General features: G+C 43.5%; 2 protein-coding genes and 1 long non-coding RNA gene across 13 annotated transcripts in view; 2 read left to right on the forward strand and 1 right to left on the reverse strand.

Moving 5' to 3' along the window:
• Nucleotides 1–638, reverse strand: part of NAA16 (N-alpha-acetyltransferase 16, NatA auxiliary subunit) — a 61,764-nt gene extending 61,126 nt beyond the window's left edge. The window contains exon 1 of one of the 3 annotated variants that reach the window (XR_008840675.1): nucleotides 331–638. Coding sequence is in view for 2 of the 3 variants with exons in the window: in XM_056493705.1 (XP_056349680.1) it covers nucleotides 331–384 (54 nt within the window). In the remaining variant the exon portion in view is untranslated. The remainder of the gene's footprint in view (nucleotides 1–330) is intronic. The other 2 variants (XM_056493705.1, XM_056493695.1) reach the window with 2 other exon arrangements.
• The window catches only part of MTRF1 (mitochondrial translation release factor 1), a 23,015-nt gene continuing 4,332 nt past the window's right edge, over nucleotides 1–18,683 (forward strand). The window contains exons 1-11 of one of the 9 annotated variants that reach the window (XM_056493901.1): nucleotides 4,557–4,658; nucleotides 5,867–5,950; nucleotides 7,769–8,076; nucleotides 8,165–8,227; nucleotides 11,412–11,503; nucleotides 12,328–12,409; nucleotides 12,610–12,717; nucleotides 12,809–12,981; nucleotides 14,156–14,273; nucleotides 15,426–15,562; nucleotides 17,168–17,266. In XM_056493901.1, coding sequence (XP_056349876.1) covers nucleotides 8,218–8,227; nucleotides 11,412–11,503; nucleotides 12,328–12,409; nucleotides 12,610–12,717; nucleotides 12,809–12,981; nucleotides 14,156–14,273; nucleotides 15,426–15,562; nucleotides 17,168–17,266 — 819 coding nt within the window. In that variant the 5' untranslated portion in view covers nucleotides 4,557–4,658; nucleotides 5,867–5,950; nucleotides 7,769–8,076; nucleotides 8,165–8,217. Of the gene's footprint in view, nucleotides 407–972; nucleotides 1,064–4,472; nucleotides 4,725–4,999; nucleotides 5,124–5,866; nucleotides 5,951–7,768; nucleotides 8,228–11,411; nucleotides 11,504–12,327; nucleotides 12,410–12,609; nucleotides 12,718–12,808; nucleotides 12,982–14,155; nucleotides 14,274–15,425; nucleotides 15,563–17,167; nucleotides 17,267–18,683 lie in introns of those variants that run through there. The other 8 variants (XM_056493849.1, XM_056493894.1, XM_056493884.1 and 5 more) reach the window with 8 other exon arrangements.
• LOC130254447 (uncharacterized) lies at nucleotides 8,234–10,954 on the forward strand. The gene is made up of 2 exons (XR_008840727.1): nucleotides 8,234–9,779; nucleotides 10,430–10,954. It is a non-coding gene; the product is annotated as an uncharacterized LOC130254447 (long non-coding RNA).

Raw genomic sequence — 18,683 nt, forward strand, 5'->3', positions numbered from 1 at the left:
CCTCCCTCCTTCCCGCCCTCGCCCGGCCGGGGGCCACACCAGCCCTTCCCAGCCGCCGACACGAGCAGGGGCTGCTCGCCCGGCCTGCTCGGCGGGCCCCAGACAAAGGAAGGAAGGAAGGAAGCGGGGACGAACCGGGGCGAGGAGGCGACGGCAGCCCGGCTCCCCCCGGGCGAGCGCGGCCGCCGCATCCGTGTGCGCTCAGCCGGGGCCAACTCCGGCGGCGGGCGAAGTGACCCGGAGGGCACCGAGCCAGGCCGGCGTGCGAGAGGGAAGAGGAGGGAGAAGCGGCGGCGGGAGGAGGAGAGAGGAGCGGGGCCGGTGGCTCACCAGGATCCGCTTGAAGAGGTTGCTCTCCTTGGGCGGCAGCGGCACGGACGGCATGGCGCGGGCGGCCCTGGGACAGGCACGGCTGGCGGGGGTGGGGGAGGCCCGGGAGGGGCGGCTGTCGGTACGAGGGACGGGAGGAGGGGGGAACGCCGGGGAGGAAAAGCCCGAACTCGGCGGGGCGGCGGCGGCGGCTCTTTAACTCATAGCCCTGCGCCGCCCGCCCTCCCCGCCGGCTCCCCCGGGCCCCTCTGCGCAGCTGCCGGGGCGCCTCGCCGCCCGCCTGACGCTGCAAAATGGCCGCCGGGGTCCCCTCGGCGCAGGCGCAGCGCCGCTCCCCTCACGGCCACCCCGTCCGCCCGCCCGGCCCCTGGCAGGGAGTGAGGATTCCCTCCGTGATTCCCTGCGCGGTTCCCGGAGTGGCGGCTGAGGCGCTCAGACGGCCGCCTCGGAGAGCCCGGCTGTCCGCAAGCCTGCGAGGGAGGCGGCGTTGGGGAGGAGCGCAGCCTCTGTCGGCGGCGGGGCGCGGAGAGGCTCTGCGGGCTTGCGGTGTCCTGGCTGGTATTTAAGGAAACAACAGCAAACTTGGCAGCCAGGCTTTGAGCAAGCGGGGACGGCCCCCGTCGCATTAAGGCATTTCAGCAGTTGGTTATGTAAAACTTGCCGACACCATCGTGCGCCCCTAGAACGGCGCCGTTTATTCATCGCTTGGCTCCTTCACCGAAGGAGGTCTAAGGTCTTGTATTTTTTCTTGTTATTCCCAAAAATCGTTCTTGAAAACAAAACCAAACCAAAACCAGCAGCAACTAGAAACACTAAAACTACATGGCCCAGGGCATTACTTAAAAGGAAAATTGGTTCAACTGTCACGGTTACAACCAATTAAAAAGACCATCTTACAGAGAAAATAAACTAGGCGACTGCAGTTAAAATCTCTGTTTATATAATTGACCTTTAAAAATATTAATTATATTTTGGCGTTTATTTCAAAGTATCTTTGTTTTGTAATAATATGGTTACCCACCTTCAGTCGCAGATGATGAGCATGATAGATATCCCCAAGTAAAGCAAGTGTATGTAAAACAGTAACTCACAAGGGCCAATTAGAAAGTCTGTGTACTTAATATATTTTTATTTGGTACTCAATAAGTAGATGGCTATGAGACTGAGGATCCCAAGCAGCATGTCCTTGACTTGACACAAGCCTTGCTGAAGCTGATGACATGATAGCTGCTTTCCTTTCCAGCTAACAGAGGGAACAACAGAGTAGACAATTTCTTGGAAGAGTAACCTGGATGTCAGCCTAACTTGAGGACTACTAATTAGGGAGGGGTGGGGGGGGGGGAAAGAAGTGGTATGTTTAGGAAGCCTCCTGAGATGAAAACAGCAAAGATGAGAACACAAAGTATATGCTTTCCTATAGGTCTTCATAGCTGAGCCATCTGCTTATGGACGCTTTTTGTGAATGGTTGTTGGTTTCCATATTGTTTTGTTAATCTCTCTAGATGCATGGTCTGTCATAAAGAATATCTCTATTGTGTTTATTTCTCACTTTTTTTGTTCTGATATGCTTCTAATGATGTCAGTCAGCAGGGTCACTGATCACAGTATGTGTGTTTTCCACACTCAGTACCCAATTCACTGTTTTTTCTGCTTTATGCTGTAGTAGTGCTGCATTGGGTACCCGATTTTTACAAAGCAGGTGTATTGCTGACAGGGATGGCAGCCTTGGTTTTGCCCTTGCAGCTTCATTTTCAGAGCCTGTTTGTACCATGACATGTCTTCAGCATTTTTAACAACTAGCTGAAGCCTTGACTCTATGGACCCTAGTTTCTGTCTTAGCAAAAGATACGTTATGCCTCTGGTTGGGTTGAATGATAAACAGATGCATTATGGAGAATGGTCAGACAAATATTGTGCTAGGTTGACCTTTGATCTGAAGCAATAAGGCTGTTCTTGATAGCTAAAGGTCTCTGTTTCCTGATAGTCCAAACACTGGAAAGAATGGTCTGAAAGTAGGCAAATTGCAAATAATAGGCAGGGGTTCAATTTGCATCTAGATATGTCCATATTAAAAGTCTGTGTTACAAGCAGCAAGAAAAGGAAAGCAGGGAGGCAATAAGAGAAACGTTTGTAGGCTAGCTGGGAGAAAATAAACAAAGAAATGAGCTTTGTGGGAAGGCAGAGCTCCAACTGAAAGTGAGGTTTGGGAGCGCAGTCAAGAAAACTTCTTGTCATTTAATCCCACTGTGCTGGGCAAAACAAAGCTCTCTCTACAGGCTTTGTTAATAAACAGGACTGTATTCAAGATGCGTATGATTCTGTCACCATTTTTTCCTTCAAACAGAAAGGTATCAGAAATCTGAACTGTTTGGGCTGAAAAGGGAGGGAACAATATTGAAGTGTTACCTACATTGCAACAAGTTTGCTGTTTTTGCCCTTGTGTCACTTTGCTCCTGTGGAAGTTGCGGGGAGAGCCTCGCACCCCACTAAACCCAGTTAGGACCCCTTGGGCAGCACAGGGCCGGGATGGGCATGGACCTGCCTTCAAGCCAAGCATTTTGTAAGGCCTGGGGCCTGTTCTGTCTGATGAGCCATTCCTTTGCCTCCAGTTTCTAAATTGGCAGGTTAAGAGTGCCAAGTTTTGAAGTACAGGACCACCATATCTATCCCGAAGCCCGGGAGCCCAGCTGTCTTCCTGCTGTCACTCTTCCCTTCTGCACCCAATGTCACTGTGGGCTGCTGAGGAAGGTGGTGGCACTGCCCCAAACAGCCCATGCCCCATAAGCCCTGATCCTCACCAACTCCATCAGCAGCTGCTGCTTCAGCCATGCAGGTTTTCAGGCAACAAAACAAACCGTGAAAGGGGTAGAAGCACATCCTTCACACTCAGTTCCCATACTGCAGTCTGAAAGCACACCATAAATTTAGGGAAATAGTGATTTGACATATTTTGAATATGAGATGCATGGACAGGTCCTGTGGTGGATGGTCTCTGGAAACCCTGCTGACTGCACAGAGTCCAGCCCTTGTCTTGCCTGTGTGACCCCTGCATGCTTTGCTGCCTGGTAGGGAGGGAGCAGGACTTTATTGCAGTCTCTATTTTCACACTTAAGTTAAAACATTCACCCACAAGGAATAATAAAAACAAAACATGATCATGTTTAATCAGAGTATTTAATGCAAGAGCCATTACTGGCTGGAGTAGAACCTGATTTGATTTTTCTTGGCCTACCCTCTTCTTTTAAAACCAATTTTGGAGCACGAGGTCTACTTGCAGTTTCAGGTTATTAGGTTCTTGGTTGTTGTCCCAGAGAGTATGTTCCCAATATTTTCAAGTATCACGTTGCATATTTAGAGTACCAATGCAAGGATAATTTTATTATTTCATTTCACTGAGCCCTAGAAGTCATAGTAGAAGAATGAAGTACAATGGGAATGGTGTCTGGCTGGTGGCATCTCTAACAGCACATTATTGTGGGCTCAAGCCCGGGGAAGATTCCAGGGTGCCGTTTGCTGTGGCACTTTTGAAGACTGGACCAGCTCCCGGGTGGGTCCTGTTCTCTGGAAGTGGTTTTCCATCTGTCTGCCTTGCCTCCTGTCTCTACGGGTGGAGCAAAGCCAGAAGCTGTCCTAAGGTCTAAGCAAGCAGTTTGTTGTCATTCAGGCACTGAGGTTTGATCCAAATCCTACCCATCGTCTGGGGCTGTTTTCAGTCTTTTGGAATATTTACCACACCAAATCCCAGTGATGTTTTACATACCAAATACAATAGTCTTCTTCTTTTTTTTTTTCTTTTTAATTTTGTAGAATAACAGTAGCTGGGAAAAAAGGTATTTTGGTGATTATAGGTATAAAAAAGCATTGTTTAAGTATTTTTAAAATTTTAGTTAGTGGTATAATGTTTAATAATAGCTTTTAAAATGTCCGCATACATAGTATGTTTTAAAAGCTGCAGCTAACTAGCATACTCATAATAAGAATTGTAATGTTTATTAATTTTTGTTTGCATTTAGTAGCTCAGTAATAATTCATTTAAAATGGACTTGAATAATGAGTTATGACACAAAGTGGAGCTTAATATAATTTTATTCAGATTTCTCTGAAATTAATCTGTCACTAATCAGGTTGGAAAGGCGGAGGCTGCCTTTGCCGCCGGCGTGGCTCAGGGGTGCGGGTGGCGGCGGGGAGACGGGAAGCGGCGCGTTTTCACACAGGCATGCCGGGACTGCGAGTGCTCCCGCCGCACTTCCCGTCCGCCGTGGGCCCGCGGCCCGGCGGGATCCGAGCGGGGCCCGGTGAGTGCCGGGGCCGGATCCGAACGGGGCCCGGTGAGTGCCGGGGCTGGATCCGAACGGGGTCCGGTGAGTGCCGGGGCCGGATCCGAACGGGGCCCGGTGAGTGCCGGGGCCGGATCCGAACGGGGCCCGGTGAGTGCCGGGGCCGGATCCGAGCGGGGCCCCGTGAGTGCCGGGGCTGGATCCGAACGGGGTCCGGTGAGTGCCGGGGCCGGGATCCGAGTGGAGCCTGGTGAGTGCCGGGGCCGGGATCCGAGTGGAGCCCGGTGAGTGCCGGGGCCGGATCCGAGTGGAGCCCGGTGAGTGCCGGGGCCGGATCCGAGCGGAGTCCGGTGAGTGCCGGGGCCGGATCCGAGCGGGGCCCGATGAGCGCCGGGGCCGGATCCGAGTGGAGCCCGGTGAGTGCCGGGGCCGGATCCGAGCGGGGCCCGTCAGTGCCGGGGCCGGGATCCGAGCGGGGCCCGGTGAGTGCCGGGGCCGGGATCCGAGTGGAGCCCGGTGAGTGCTCCTGCCTCTTCTGCCGCCTCTCCCTGTCTGCTCCTTACTCTCCCTGCCCGCTCCTGCCTCCTCTCCTGCCCGCTGCTACCTCTCCCTGCCCGCTCCTGCCTGCTCTCCTGCCCGCTCCTGCCTCCTCTCCTGCCCGCTGCTACCTCTCCTGCCCGCTCCTGCCTCCGCTCCCTGCCCGCTTCTGCCGTCATTCCCTGCCCGCTCCTGCCGTCATTCCCTGCCCGTTCCTGCCTCTCCTGCCCGCTCCTGCCTCCTGCCCGTTTCTGCCTTCTGTCCTGCCCGCTCCCTGCGCTGCTGTCGGGGCTGGCAGCCTCCCTGGTGGGAGGCAGGGGTGTGTGGGAGATGCTCCCGGAGCGCGGCCTCGAGAGCTGTTCCCGATCCAGTCGGTGAGCACTGGAGTACCTCCTGCCGTGTACCTGCGAGTTCATATGTGCTCGAGTGCTGCTGCATGTCGCCGGTAGCGACTTTGGTTGTTAGAGATGCATTTTGTAATCTCTGAAAGAGTTCATGAGATTGAGAACTCTTTTCTGTCTTGAATTTATTTATTTTTAATTATTATCTTTAATGGCACAATTACAGTTGTCACTTTCGCGTACTGGTTTTGGATTTGTGATGTGCACGAGGTAGTTTTAATCACATGAAAAGGTTACTAAAATCTGGTTTGGAGATCATTTAATAAGTTATTTAATGCTCATAGCTCTGTATAACTTATATGTCTGTTTATTTTTATGCAGATGTGTGGCAGCCCCTCTCAAAGAAGGAGATACCTTTTTCTTTAACATAGCAAAATTATTTTGAAACTTCTGACTTCCTTGAAGGTCTGTGTCATTTCATTACTCTTTTTTTTTTTTTTTTTTTTTTTTTTTGCTTTTAAACCCAAGAATTTTATTTCTGAGTGCTCAGGCAGAGCAGTACAGCAAATTTGTTATTATTTGAGTGCATTGCTTCTTAACTACTCCAGTAAAAATTAGCTAGATGGTTGTAATTAATATGCTTAATGAATTAAATAAAATATAACGTTAATATTTTAAAATTGAGTTGATGATGGCCAGCACTTAGCCAAACAACAAGAGGCCATGCTGATCTGGAGCAAGTCCATATTCATCAGCAGAATTAGGCCTTTTGGAACTGAGTCCACTCATGCCTAAATCCAGGATCACAGATGTTGAGCCTGATGTGCCTTTTGCTGTTCTCCTGGTGAAGGGAACAGGATCCCTCTGCTGCAGCTGGTTTTAGTCACTATAGCAATCCAGGAGGGGAATAATTTGCTTTCTGTAAATTAAAGCAGTCTTGAAATTGCTGTTGTGGGTTCAATAGCACCTGCTGGCTGGGAAATCTGGAGAGGGTACAGAAGTAGAATAAAGGTCCTTGCCTCCTCCTGTAGGTAGTAAAACAAGCATTCAGACAAGATGCAGTACTTCTGGTTTTACTGCATATTGCTCTTTCTTCATTGTGGACAAATGGATGGAAGTAAATAGGTGAGAATAATGGATGAGTTGAGTAGTTAGAGTGTCACAGTAATTTGTTATTAAAATGCATGAAGATGCACAGAAGGTCTTGTCACTGATAAGTAAAAAATAATTGTGTCAGGAAACTGAAATGTGTGTTTCTAGATGATCTTGTTGCAAAAAGGTTCATGCTCTTATTTTCTCAGAATCCACTTTGTTGTAAAAATCAGTGGGCAGATGGGACTGTGGCACTGGCAGGGTTACTAGGAATGCTTCTTTGTATTTTAAACCTTTTCTGTGTGAGTAGTCCTAGAATAAGTGTGATCTCAGTTTAGTCTTCCTGATAGAGCCTCGCACTCCAATATAAAATTTTAGAGCACAATAGTAATTCATAACATAGTTTGCAATATTGATGATATAAAATGAAGAGGAAATGATCTTTCATAGGGCAGCAGTAATGCTAAGGGGAGCCTGGGTCTATAAAACTGTCGGCCAAGTGTCTTAATAAAATACAGGAGTTGTATTTCAAAGTACCTGCTTCTTACTCCTTTTTGGATGGAAAATATTATGTTGCTTAATGTAAATATATCACAGTAAGGAGTAAATAGGGAACATAAAGCAGTTCTCCTGTCTTCTTCATGTATGAGTGAGTGATTTTTCTAAGTGCACTGCAGTCCTATTGACTGATCTGTTATGTGGTCATCTACTAATGTCCTCCTTTTATGGCAGTGGATATAGTTTGGCACATAATTCTGGACATTTCTTTTATTCTCTATGTAGAATTCTTTGCCTCTATTATTGATTTGTCTTCTCAGCAACATCTTTCTTTCATTAGTAAGGCATGAAATGGTTAAATTTTTCCAATGAGACATATGGCAAAATGAAGCTATTGTCTGTAAAGTCTCATCCACAGGAGCTTTTCCATAGTGTAAATAAACTGTTTGAGGAGGTGAGAGAAAAGACTTTTTCCTACCCTCAGTCAATACAATGGTGGTGATGAGAACTTCTGGTTTAAACTGGGACTAAAATAGGAATAGTTTTGTCCATGATAGTTACATTTGTGTCAACGGAATCAAGCCAGGATATGTAGTTGATACTTGTACTTGTGTTTGTTTGTTGTGGTTGTTTTTTAATAGAATGCTTTCTTTTTCTAGATAATAACACTGGCCACTATACTTTTAATTTCAGGTAGTGGAAAAATAAGAAACAAAATGAAGCCTTTCCAAAAGGTGTGTCTTTTCAAGAGCCTGCTTGCCAATTGCTGCTGTCACAGCCAACTTGACAGCTGTCTTCTCTCTCCTGTGGCAAAGAAGATAGGCTGCATGGTGGGACTGCACAGCCATGGATTTTGGAGGCCAAAGGCTTTATTGGACACAGCTAGATTCACTCTGTCTTTTAGCAGTCGGCACAGGAAAAACCATAAAGATTCTCAGGCTTTGTGGAAGCATGAGGCCGTGCAGAAGTATCTGGAGACTCTAAGCAAGGAGTACCAGCAGGTTAGTCATCAGTTAAGCACAGACTCATTAAATGACTTTGAGCAAAGAGCCCTGAGGAGAAGATGTGCTGATCTGTCCCCCATTGCAGCTGCGTTTCACGAAATCAAAGAGGCTGAAAGAGAAGTTCAGGAGTTAGAAGCGATGTGCACAGGTAAAGGCAAACACATCTACCTGCTTGCTTCAGAACAGCTGCTGTGCTTGTGATAAATTTCATTGCCCAGCCTTTGAGGAAAGCTTGTGACTAAGTTCAGCCAGCCCTGGAACACTCCCTGGTTCTCCCTGCTCTCGGGAGCTTGTGTGCTGCAAGGGCTTTCTGCATCCAGCCACATCCTTCTGTTCTTCATCTCACCTCACTTTAGTTTGAGGTCTTAATATGGCAGTTTAGGAGAGTAGGGATTGTCTGGAACCTCAGGGATATCCATCTAACAGAAATAGTTGGGAAGTATTCGTTTTGAGGTTATTTTTTGGTTGAACTGAGAGCAGTTTGAACTGAAGAAAAAAAAGGAGCGAGCCTAAAACCTTTGATATGATGCAGACCTCAGCCGTGTTATTTAAAATAGGATTCTATCTGACCAGTTCAGTGATATTTATTGAGCAAATGACATGAACTTTCATTAGACTCTGAGTTATCAGCTTCCAATTTAAATGGCAAAAGCTAATATTTCTTTGAAAATATTTGGGGAGTCCTTTAAGGAATAAAAAATGATGGTTGTTTAAGAAGCTGCTGTTTTTCAGTAGTCTGCCACAGAAGAAGTTGGGGTAAAAAAGAATTAGAAATTGTCACTGATTTTTGTACCATCTATGAATAAGAAAGTACATAGGGAATAAATAAAAGAATTTACAAAAGAAGTAGTGGTGCAACGTTTGGGGAAACAACCCAAGTGTTGTTACAAGTGTGAGGAGGTGCACACAGTAGGAAAGAAAAGAAGGCATCCATTCTGCTACAGTGGTAAGTATTAAGCCAAGAGAGGGAAACACTGACCTGGGGAGAATGGGGATTGCATTAAAACAGTGAAGGAGGGGAAAATCAAAGGACAGGAGAAATCAGTACCCAGCAGTGTAAATGAAGGAGGACGAAAGTTCATGGTGCTTTTCAGAGGTAGAGCCAAGGGGTGTGGACAAAACAGTAAGAGCCATTCTGAAATTAAGATGTAAATGTAACTTATTTATACAGGTAGAAAACACTTGTATACTTTAGTTCTAGAAAAAAAGAGATGTTTGTGCTTTTTGAAAAAAAGGTTATTTAATGTATTTTAATCCTCAACCCTCTCTGATTCTCTTCACTGGAGAAAAGAGGAGAAAAGAGGAGAAAGAGTGAAGGAGATAAGAGAATAAATTTAATGCTGAAAAAGAAATGTTCTTGAAATAATTAAAAAGTATTAAGAAAACTCTGGAAAATTCATATTTCAAGTTAGAAAGGCTGTTTTTGGATCAAATAAATACAATGAAGAATTTTTCTAATTCCATAAATTATGATGTGGAGGGATGGAGCAAGTTCTAGTTGAAAGAAGGGAAAAGAATGGTAAAAAATTACAGCCAATAAATTAATTAAATAGAGCCAAACAAATTTTTGTCTGTACCATTTATCCTGTGGCCAAGTTAAAACACAGATGTCCCCTTTATTTGGCTGTTCACTGTTTTCCACTTAGCTCCCTAGCTGGCTCTCTTCTCCCTAGTACCTGAATTCCTGACAATTGATGTATGTGGGAGTCCAGAGTATTCCTCTGGCTTCCCTGGAAGGTTTAAGACTCCCCTGGCGGGGTCCCCAAGGACCCTGGAATGGGACCCAGGTGTCTCGGGGGCTGGATTTGGCTTCTTGGAGCAACTTACCAACATTGAGAGAAGAAATGCAAGCCACAAGAGTGAATGGAGTGTAAATTAGACTGTTAGAATGTAGAATTAGCAGATTTCTAAAATGTTTGTGATAAGAGACACGTGGCCAAGATGGAAAATTGGGGGTGTGGATACCTCTTCCTCCTTCTTCTCCATGTCATCCATGCTGGGTGACACACTGGCACTTTTAGATTGGATGAGAACAGATCTGGACCATGTAACAAGATTGTATTGTATTGGGGGTCATTTGTAAATACCTAGTACGTAATTTAGAGTATAAAAGATAAGTCCTGCCTCTGCCAGGCAGATTCTGCCCTGGATGTCTGGCAAGCAGACTGCTGTTCGCTGGACAAAGCATTCCTAAGATAAGGAACAATAAACAACTACGAAAACATCTAAGAACAGCCTCCTGCAGTCTCTCATCGGCGGGCATTGGAAAGAGCTGGGTTCCAAACCACCTGCATGTCCTCCAGAGGTGATCTCAGGTCTAAGGAGACACCTCAGGATGTGACAGATGTAGGATTTTATATTTGCAACACTCAGTTGAAGCAGAAAAATATTTCCCAGTTTCCCTCTGGTGATGTGAGTCACGAGGTAGGTTAAGTGAATTCTGTTTTGCAGGGAGGTAGGAATGGGATACCAATCCTTTGAGCCTGAAGCTCATTAGTCACCACCAGACCATCTCTCAGTGCTCTTGACGGTAGTTAATTTGATACTCTTTATCTAACTGATCAATAAATATTTTGGACCAGCTAGAAGTGATTTGAGAGTCCAATTTTATGCTGCATTTGAGACAAACCTAGGGTTTCCATGCTGGCCACAAGGCAGAAGGTTTTCACCTCCTCTTTGTTGCTTTGTTCCTTCACTTTTACTCCCAGCTGCTCAAAGCTGGCTTCAACCATTACCTCGTCATTTATGTTGGTAGTTATCCAGTTGCTATTTAAATCTAGTTCCACTTGGCATGGTAAAAACGTGCATTTATTCAACCAGAATTGCTTTTTTAATTTCAGTGAGTTGAATTGTTTCACTTTCTGGTGAGTAGAAATGTGGAAAAAAAGATGAAGAGGAGAGGGGGTTCCCTGTTTTAGCAGTGACAGGTTTTCTACTTGAATCCAGCTGTCTTCCAAGTTCCTACTTAGTGTATAATCTATTGCTACTGATCAGCATTTTTTGTTACTGTAACCTGGAGCCTCCATCGCAGAAAAGGCTTGGAGCTTCTGTGAGCTTTACATGAGAATGTGTCATAGTTTGTAGGTAAGCTCTAAAATGTGGGAAGGGCAGTCTAATCACAGGTAAAATATCTGCTGCTCCTTCTAGCACACCTGGAAAGTATCATCATTGAGTTAGCATGTGCATCCTAGCTTGGGCTGCTCTTATTTGAGTATTTCATGCTGGCAAAACACTACAAGCTTTTCTGTGCTGCAGTGCCTGTCTTTGGACAGCTGTTATAATTTGCTCTAGGTGAGATTGGCTAACAGTCTATTCCTGTTGTTGGAATTTAGAGCTAGACAGCAGAGATGAGAAACAGCTTCTAGAACTTGCCTTAGAAGAGAAGAAAGGCCTGGATGAAAAAATGAACGTGTTGTGCAGAAAGGTGAGCCTGGGGTAAAATTTTACAGCTTTGTGAATAAAGATGTCAGAAAACCTTTCCTTTATGATCTTACCAATAGGTTCTGACACTTGAGCTTAATGAAACAGAAGTCCAGCTTCTGTATTCTTGAAAAGAACTGGCATTATTAATTATTAGTAAACTTCTTAGTGATGATTGTGTCTTAGAAGATGATGAATTGAATAATTTCTCTTGCTTGCTTGTCTGTCTGCAAGTGCTGAAGGGGATTAAAAAAGTGGTGAGTCTGTGCTACTGAGTCTTGACATGACATCCTAGTAACTGTTTGTGGCAGTGGAGCATGCACTCTTGAAGGATTTTGATTGGAACTTACAGTCCTTCATTTACTCTTCAGCTGACAGCACTCCATGAGTGGGGAAAATATAAGCAAAGAACTTGAAACAATTCCATGGAGACCACTGTGCTTGGACTCATTTCTATACCCAGACTGAAATAATATAAAATGTGACTTTCTGAAAAAGGAGATTAATGTAAAGATTGGCTGGGTTGGCAATAACTTTGTCTTCACAGGTAGCTGGGGCTGGGGTAGGTGGCCTGGCACCTGACTTGGCAGGACTGGATTTTCAGCTAGCTTTCATGTGGATGCACTAGCGTATTGCATTTCCACACTGACTGCACTGAGTTGCAATGGTCATTGGACAGTTTTTAACTACTTAACTAGCTTGCTAAAGGAAGTCAGTGGTTGTGTATGCTCAGGCTGTGGCATTTGTGAAAACTGACTGTAAATTTGATTAAGAAAAGATCCAGGGTCATCAAGGAGATAATGGCATTCTTTTTTTTTTTTTTTTCAGCTTTTCCAGCTTCTAGTGCCAAAGGAAAAATATGATAGAAGTCCTGTCATATTAGAAGTGACAGCTGGCAGAACAACTGGAGGTCAGCAAAGCCCCTACAGTGAAGATTACTTCCAACCTCTATCCAACTCCATTAAACCTCTTATGGGTTATTCTTAATGCTTTTTTATACTTTCATTGACATAAAGTAATACTTTCTAAAGATGAGCATTAACTTGCCTAATGACTGGGGTTAGAGCTGCAGCTAAATCTAAAAACTGCTGTTTATGTTTTAATTTTTAGGGGACATCTGCCAACAGTTCACTAAAGAGATGTTTGAGATGTACCAGAACTACGCCGACTACAAGCGTTGGACGTTTGACATCGTGAACTATACGCCGGCTGAGATCGGTACAGCAGCTCTTCAGAGGTTCCACCAAGACAATGAAATTGAAAGCAGTGTTTCTCTGCTGTATTTGTCACACACTGTTTGTCTCTCCAGGAGGCTTGCATCATGCTGCTGCTCATATTTCAGGAGAGAATGTCTACAGGCATCTGAAGTATGAAGGAGGGACTCACCGAGTCCAGCGAATCCCTGAGACAGGCATGTCGGCAAGAATGCAGCGTATTCACACTGGGACAATGTCAGTCATTGTCCTCCCTCAGCCAGAGGAGGTAAACTGTTCATTGGCATGGTAAGGTGGTGCTGAACCCCTGCTCACCCATTTTGGCATTGGAGTAGGTGTTATTTAAAACCATGTTACTGTTTTGGGGGTTTCACTGATAACCAAGTGCTTTGTGCAAGTCCCAGCAAATGAACTGCAAGTGCTCTGACTCTGGGAAGTGATAGTCCTTGGCTCTGTACCTACATGTATAAATGGATCATCAGAGGCAATTTTGCAGAGATTTGCTGTTGCCTGAAATGGCATGTGAGTGAATGATCATTTCATTAAGTGTTGCAGCCCCAACACTGACAAGGCTCACTGCTATGAGTAAGCCAATTTTAAATTATATCAACTATTAAGACACAGAATACATCCAAGAAAGTACTCGGTGTTGCATAGTAATGTGATTCTGTACATCCTTTTAATTTTTTTTTTGTTTCATTTAAATTATTGCTGTCCTTCTCTGGTAAATCAAGGACAGTCTTCTTTGAATGTGAATGAGTATGTTAGCTAGTCTGTCTGAGATCTCACTGATACCAACAGTTCTCACTCAGACCACCAATTTACACAGAAAAAAAACCCAACAAAATACAGATCCTGTAGGCTTTACCTGCACCTTCTCCTGCTTCTTCGTAATACTTTCCTTGCAACATTGATCAGATCTGAACGTTCCTTTCCCATCCACTGAGCTCAAACTATGGTCCAGGTCATCATGGACTCCTATTTCCAGTGTGGCAATCCTTACTTGAATGGATCTAGATATATCTGTTTTCTCCTCAGATGGGTCTAAGTACTGTTGCAAGAAATAATTCAGGCTTGACTCATGAACAAGATCCTTGCACTGCTGTTTAGAAGTAGTTTTTAAATATTTGCGTATTTCTTAGTCTCTCTGCTAAAACTAGTGGTTTTGCAAAATAGTGATTTTGTTTTGTTTCACACACACATGTACCTTTTCTTGTGAAAGAGCTGGAATAAGAGTTGGAAAAACTAAGTGAAATCTGTAAGGCATTATTTGGTTTTCAGAGGTATTTGCCACTGCATTTTTTAAATTATAATGATTGACTGTTACTTAGGAACAGTTGTAAAGGAGCAAATTTTTGAGTAGAGATTTCCTCTTAATGCTGAGTGTCACTGACATCCAAATATTAGAATGAGCAGGAAGTAGTAATTTTCTTTGATTCTAGGTTGATATTAAAGTGGATCCCAAAGATTTGCGTATAGACACATTCAGAGCCAAAGGAGCAGGAGGGCAACATGTTAACAAAACTGATAGTGCTGTGAGGATTGTGCACCTTCCCACGGGTGAGTCTGGCTGTACTTCCTACTTTTAATCACACTGAATCTGTATCTTGAAAAGGAAGCTTGTGATCCTGCAGGTTGTCTCTTGCAGAGCTGGACCTTATACCAAAAAAAGAGAAGTATCCCCTTCTGGTTCTGTCTCTCTTGTAGCCAGGCAGTGTGAGAAAGGGGCTGTGTGCCAGGGGCAGAATGATTATGCCAGTTTTGTCTTTAGAGGGAGTGTGTCATGAACACACAGTCTTTGAAGGATGAAAGAACAAATGGAGGGTAACAGGGACAGGGTAGAAGATGTAAACAATTTGCACTGTGTGCTCTGTACCTTCAGCAGTAATGGCCACTGGCAAGCAAAGGCATGCTTAGCCTAGCTGGAATCTGTGCAGTTACATGGCTGATTAAAAAGAAGGCTTGAAGATTTTCAATCAATACTAGATAATGCTATCATATGTTGGATAGAAAGGAAAACGTATATTGATGAGAAGGTACTGTGTAGACTGGACCACTCTGTCTTTTTTGGCATGTGTTTTATTGAAGCTCAGTGAGCTTCTCTCTGTACAGATGCAGAATTGCTTTTAGGCATGGGACATTCCAGTAGTGACCTGAAAACAGCTGTTCCCTATATGACTTTTTCTTTCAGAAATCAAACGAGAAATTATACATTTCTTTTAAAGACCTTTATTTTGTTTTATCTCATTTTTCATAATTAAGTTCAAGACCCACCAGTGTTGATTAGGCACTCCTTTTTCGTGTAATCATGAATTTTCCAGTCTCCAAGAGCTTATCTGGACTAAGATTTTAAAAACTTGTGTTACATTCTTTTAAGCATGCTCTTGTAGACTGTTCAAATTGCATTTTTAACGTATGACAGCTAATTGGAGTGAACTCAGTTTCTAGAGACAATGTCAGAAGCTTGTTTGCTTCATGAAATTTGAAAATATCCCTGACTTTTCTGTAGCACAGAACATAGCACCCCGTTGCAGCTGTGACAAGTTTAAAAACGCACTAATGGTTCTGGCCAGTGTGTTAAAATGACTTTTTATCCTCCAACTGAAAGGCCCTACAAACCAGCACTCCAGTAGGTTTCATTTGCCTAATGCATTAGAATTAATTCAGCGTGTTTGTTCTTTGTCATAATGGGCCCTTGGGTGCTCTGTGAAGGACTGGCAGTTGAGTGCCAGCAGGAGCGGTCACAGCTGATGAACAAGGAAACAGCTCTGCGGACACTGAGAGCCAAGCTGTACCAGCAGCTCATTGAAAAGCAGCTCAGCCAGGAGCAGAGCGCCAGGAAACTGCAGGTGAGGACAAGTGGTGCCTGGGAGCTGGAGAGGGCTTTGTCATGTACATTTGTTTCTGGTCTCTTTGGGTGACAGGGACAGAGCAAGTGAGAGTGTGTGTCTAGCTAGGGGTGCTTGCAAGGGAGGAGAATCTTGTTCTTAACATGGTAAGTCTGCCTCTACTATTATGGACTTCTCAAGCAATGGAAAGAAGACATCAACTGTGGCTGGAAAGAAGAGTCAAAAGGCTGGCTGAAATTTTTCAAAAGAGAAATGTAGTGAATGGCCCCGTTAAGAAGTTATATTCAATGAAAACCAGGATCAGGAGTTCTCAGAAGTTTCTAAAAAGAGTGTTTTCAGGCCATAGGGAGCTTTTGAAAGAAACAAGTAAATAAACATCCTGCTCCTATGCAATTAAGTAGCTGCTTATTTGATACAGTTTAGGTAACATTTTGAGGAAGAAACAGCTTCTGGAAGATTTACGTCAAGTTAGGCTGCAAGGTGTGCTTTTTTTCTTGAAATGTCATTCTTTTCCCATTCTTTGAGTATTTTCCTGTTCATGGTTCAAACTTCAACAGTGATCTGTTGGAATAGAAATGCTTCACAATATTACTCAGTACTCCAAATTTTCTATCTCAGCTATTAAATCACTTACTTCAGGTTGCATTTAATCATATTGTTCCTGCAGATTATTAACCCCATGGTGGTAAGCAGTGAGCCATTTATCTTTTGTTATTAATTTCAGTCTGAGAACCTTCAAAGCTGCATAAAGGACTTATGTTTCTGTATTAATATTTGTATTGTTATTTATATTAATATTTGTATTAATATTTATATAAACATTAATTTATTTATATAATATAGATATAAATATTTATAATATTTATATTTATGTATATTTATATAACTAGTGTGGGAAATCAAGCAAAAGCAAATTACCTTTCCTAATGTTTCAGAATTTATTCCAGAAATTCCATGTTGAGTGCAGATGAAATTTTCACCAAATCCCACTGAAACGGGTACCCGTTTATTTCTTTGAGTGTTCTTTAGCATTTAATTCTCCATTTTAGTGGAAACCACATTGTTTACTGAAGTGTTTAACCCCACCAGTGCTACACTTCGGTTTCTGTTTCAAAAGGTTAGAATTGCTGTTTGCACTCTCACACTTCACCACTAGAGGGTAACTTAACTTCTTACTCTATATCTCTTTTGGTGCTGATTTCCAACAGCCACATGTTGACCGTGCTGTTTCTTATTAATGAAGCCAATTTTCATTATTTTGTGTGGAAGCTGCAACCCCCCAGAAAACCCCACATGTATATTTTTTGAAGTAAGGACTTTTGTACCTTACACAACCTTTGAGAGTTATGTGGTTCTTTCAGCTACAGAGCTGGAACAGAAATGTGCTGGAGGATATAGAAACTTGGTCTGTGATACAGAATCACAAACAATACAGTTCAGTAATGCCACAATATTTTTAAAAATCCCATGTGCCAAGCCAGCAACCACTAGGTTGGTAGTTGGAACAGGCTGATCCATTACAGTTTATTTTAAGTATCCTGTTCTAGAGAAGTATTTGTTCTTTTTAAAACACAACAGATTTTGTTTTTTCCTTCTCTGCTGCAGTTGGGAACAAGAGCCCAGTCAGAGAGAATTCGTACTTACAACTTCACCCAGGACAGAGTCACTGACCACAGGATCTCCTATGATGCACGCAATATCAAGGTAAGGGTTGCTTGGGAAAATGTTTAGATACTTAGTTTTACCATAAGAAGAAAAAATTAACTTAGTGAGCACAACTTAAGATATATATATATATATATATATAGTATAGAGTAGCCAGTTGTGCTCTGACAGAACACTACATTTAGAAAGCTTAAACTTTCTTTCCTGCCTTCTTGTAGTCTTAGAGATTACTGGCACAGGCTGCAGCTCACTGGCCTACTTCTCTGTGTGTTTTTCTTCTGACATCCATGAGTCCTTTGGCCAAACTGGGCAATTAACATTTGATATTCTTAAAGCATAGTATATCAAAACCAAAAACCTGACAGGAAGGACTTCTTATTTTTGTTAGACCATTCTTTCCTCCTCTTAATGCTGGAGTAAAGAATGAGAAAAACTTATGTTTGCATCACAGGCCACAGTTAAAAGAAACTGAAACTGAATGTTTTCATTTTAAGATAATCTAAGATCTTGTTTCTGAGTAAATATCTACATATGGCTTGAATCTTACTGATTGTTCAGCCTGCAAAAGAGAAAGCTTTGGGGTGACCTAATTGCAGCCTTTCAGTACTCAAAGAGATCCTACAAGAAAGAGGGAGATGTTTACAAGAGCATGTAGTGACAGGACAAGGGGGAATGACTTCAAACTAAAATAGAATAGAAAATAGAATCTAAATGTTTATTTAGATTAGATATTAGGAAAAATTTCTTTACTGTAAGGGTGAAGAGACAGTGGAGCAGGTAACCCCCCAGTGAAGCTGTGGATGCCTCTTCTCTGGCAGTGTTCAAGGCCAGGTTGGATGTACCTTTGAGCAACCTGGTCTAGTGAAAGGTGTCCCTGCCCATGGCAGGGGGGGTTGGAACTGGATGATCTTTACTGTACCTTCCAACCTAGGTCATTCTATGATTCTGTTTATTGGGGGTTTTTACAATGGGAAAAAGCACCCTAATATTGGATTTTTTTGTATTAAATTTATGATAAACAAAGTTTAGGGTGATCCGTCAATGTTTTGGTTTAGGTATCCAGTTTGCTGTAAGTGCTGTTGCATAAGGAACAACACTTTTTAAACTGTACCCACAGGTGTCCTGGGTAACTCCAGAGAATGCAGGGCATACTGAATGGTTCATAGTAACTGGAGTGCAGAATACCATGGCAGAAGAAATAATTCCATGATTGAATAAAAGTGGCTTTTGTTAGTCAGTTACTTAGTGTTTGGATCTTTCTGGAGTGAAACTGGAACCATAAACTGCGTAACAAGAGTTAGTCGAGCTTTGCTTGAAAACAGCCTCACTTTTGCCATGAACAACAGTATTTGAAGGAGGTTCCTCAATCCTTGATTGTTCTTGCAGGGAATTTTCTTCTAAGTGCAAGGGTTACACAAAAGCAGGCCGGTAGCTGGTTTTGTTGCTGCCAGAATGC

This window comes from Oenanthe melanoleuca, chromosome 1 (assembly GCF_029582105.1).
Source record: "Oenanthe melanoleuca isolate GR-GAL-2019-014 chromosome 1, OMel1.0, whole genome shotgun sequence".
In the NCBI taxonomy this organism is placed as follows: Eukaryota; Metazoa; Chordata; class Aves; order Passeriformes; family Muscicapidae; genus Oenanthe; species Oenanthe melanoleuca.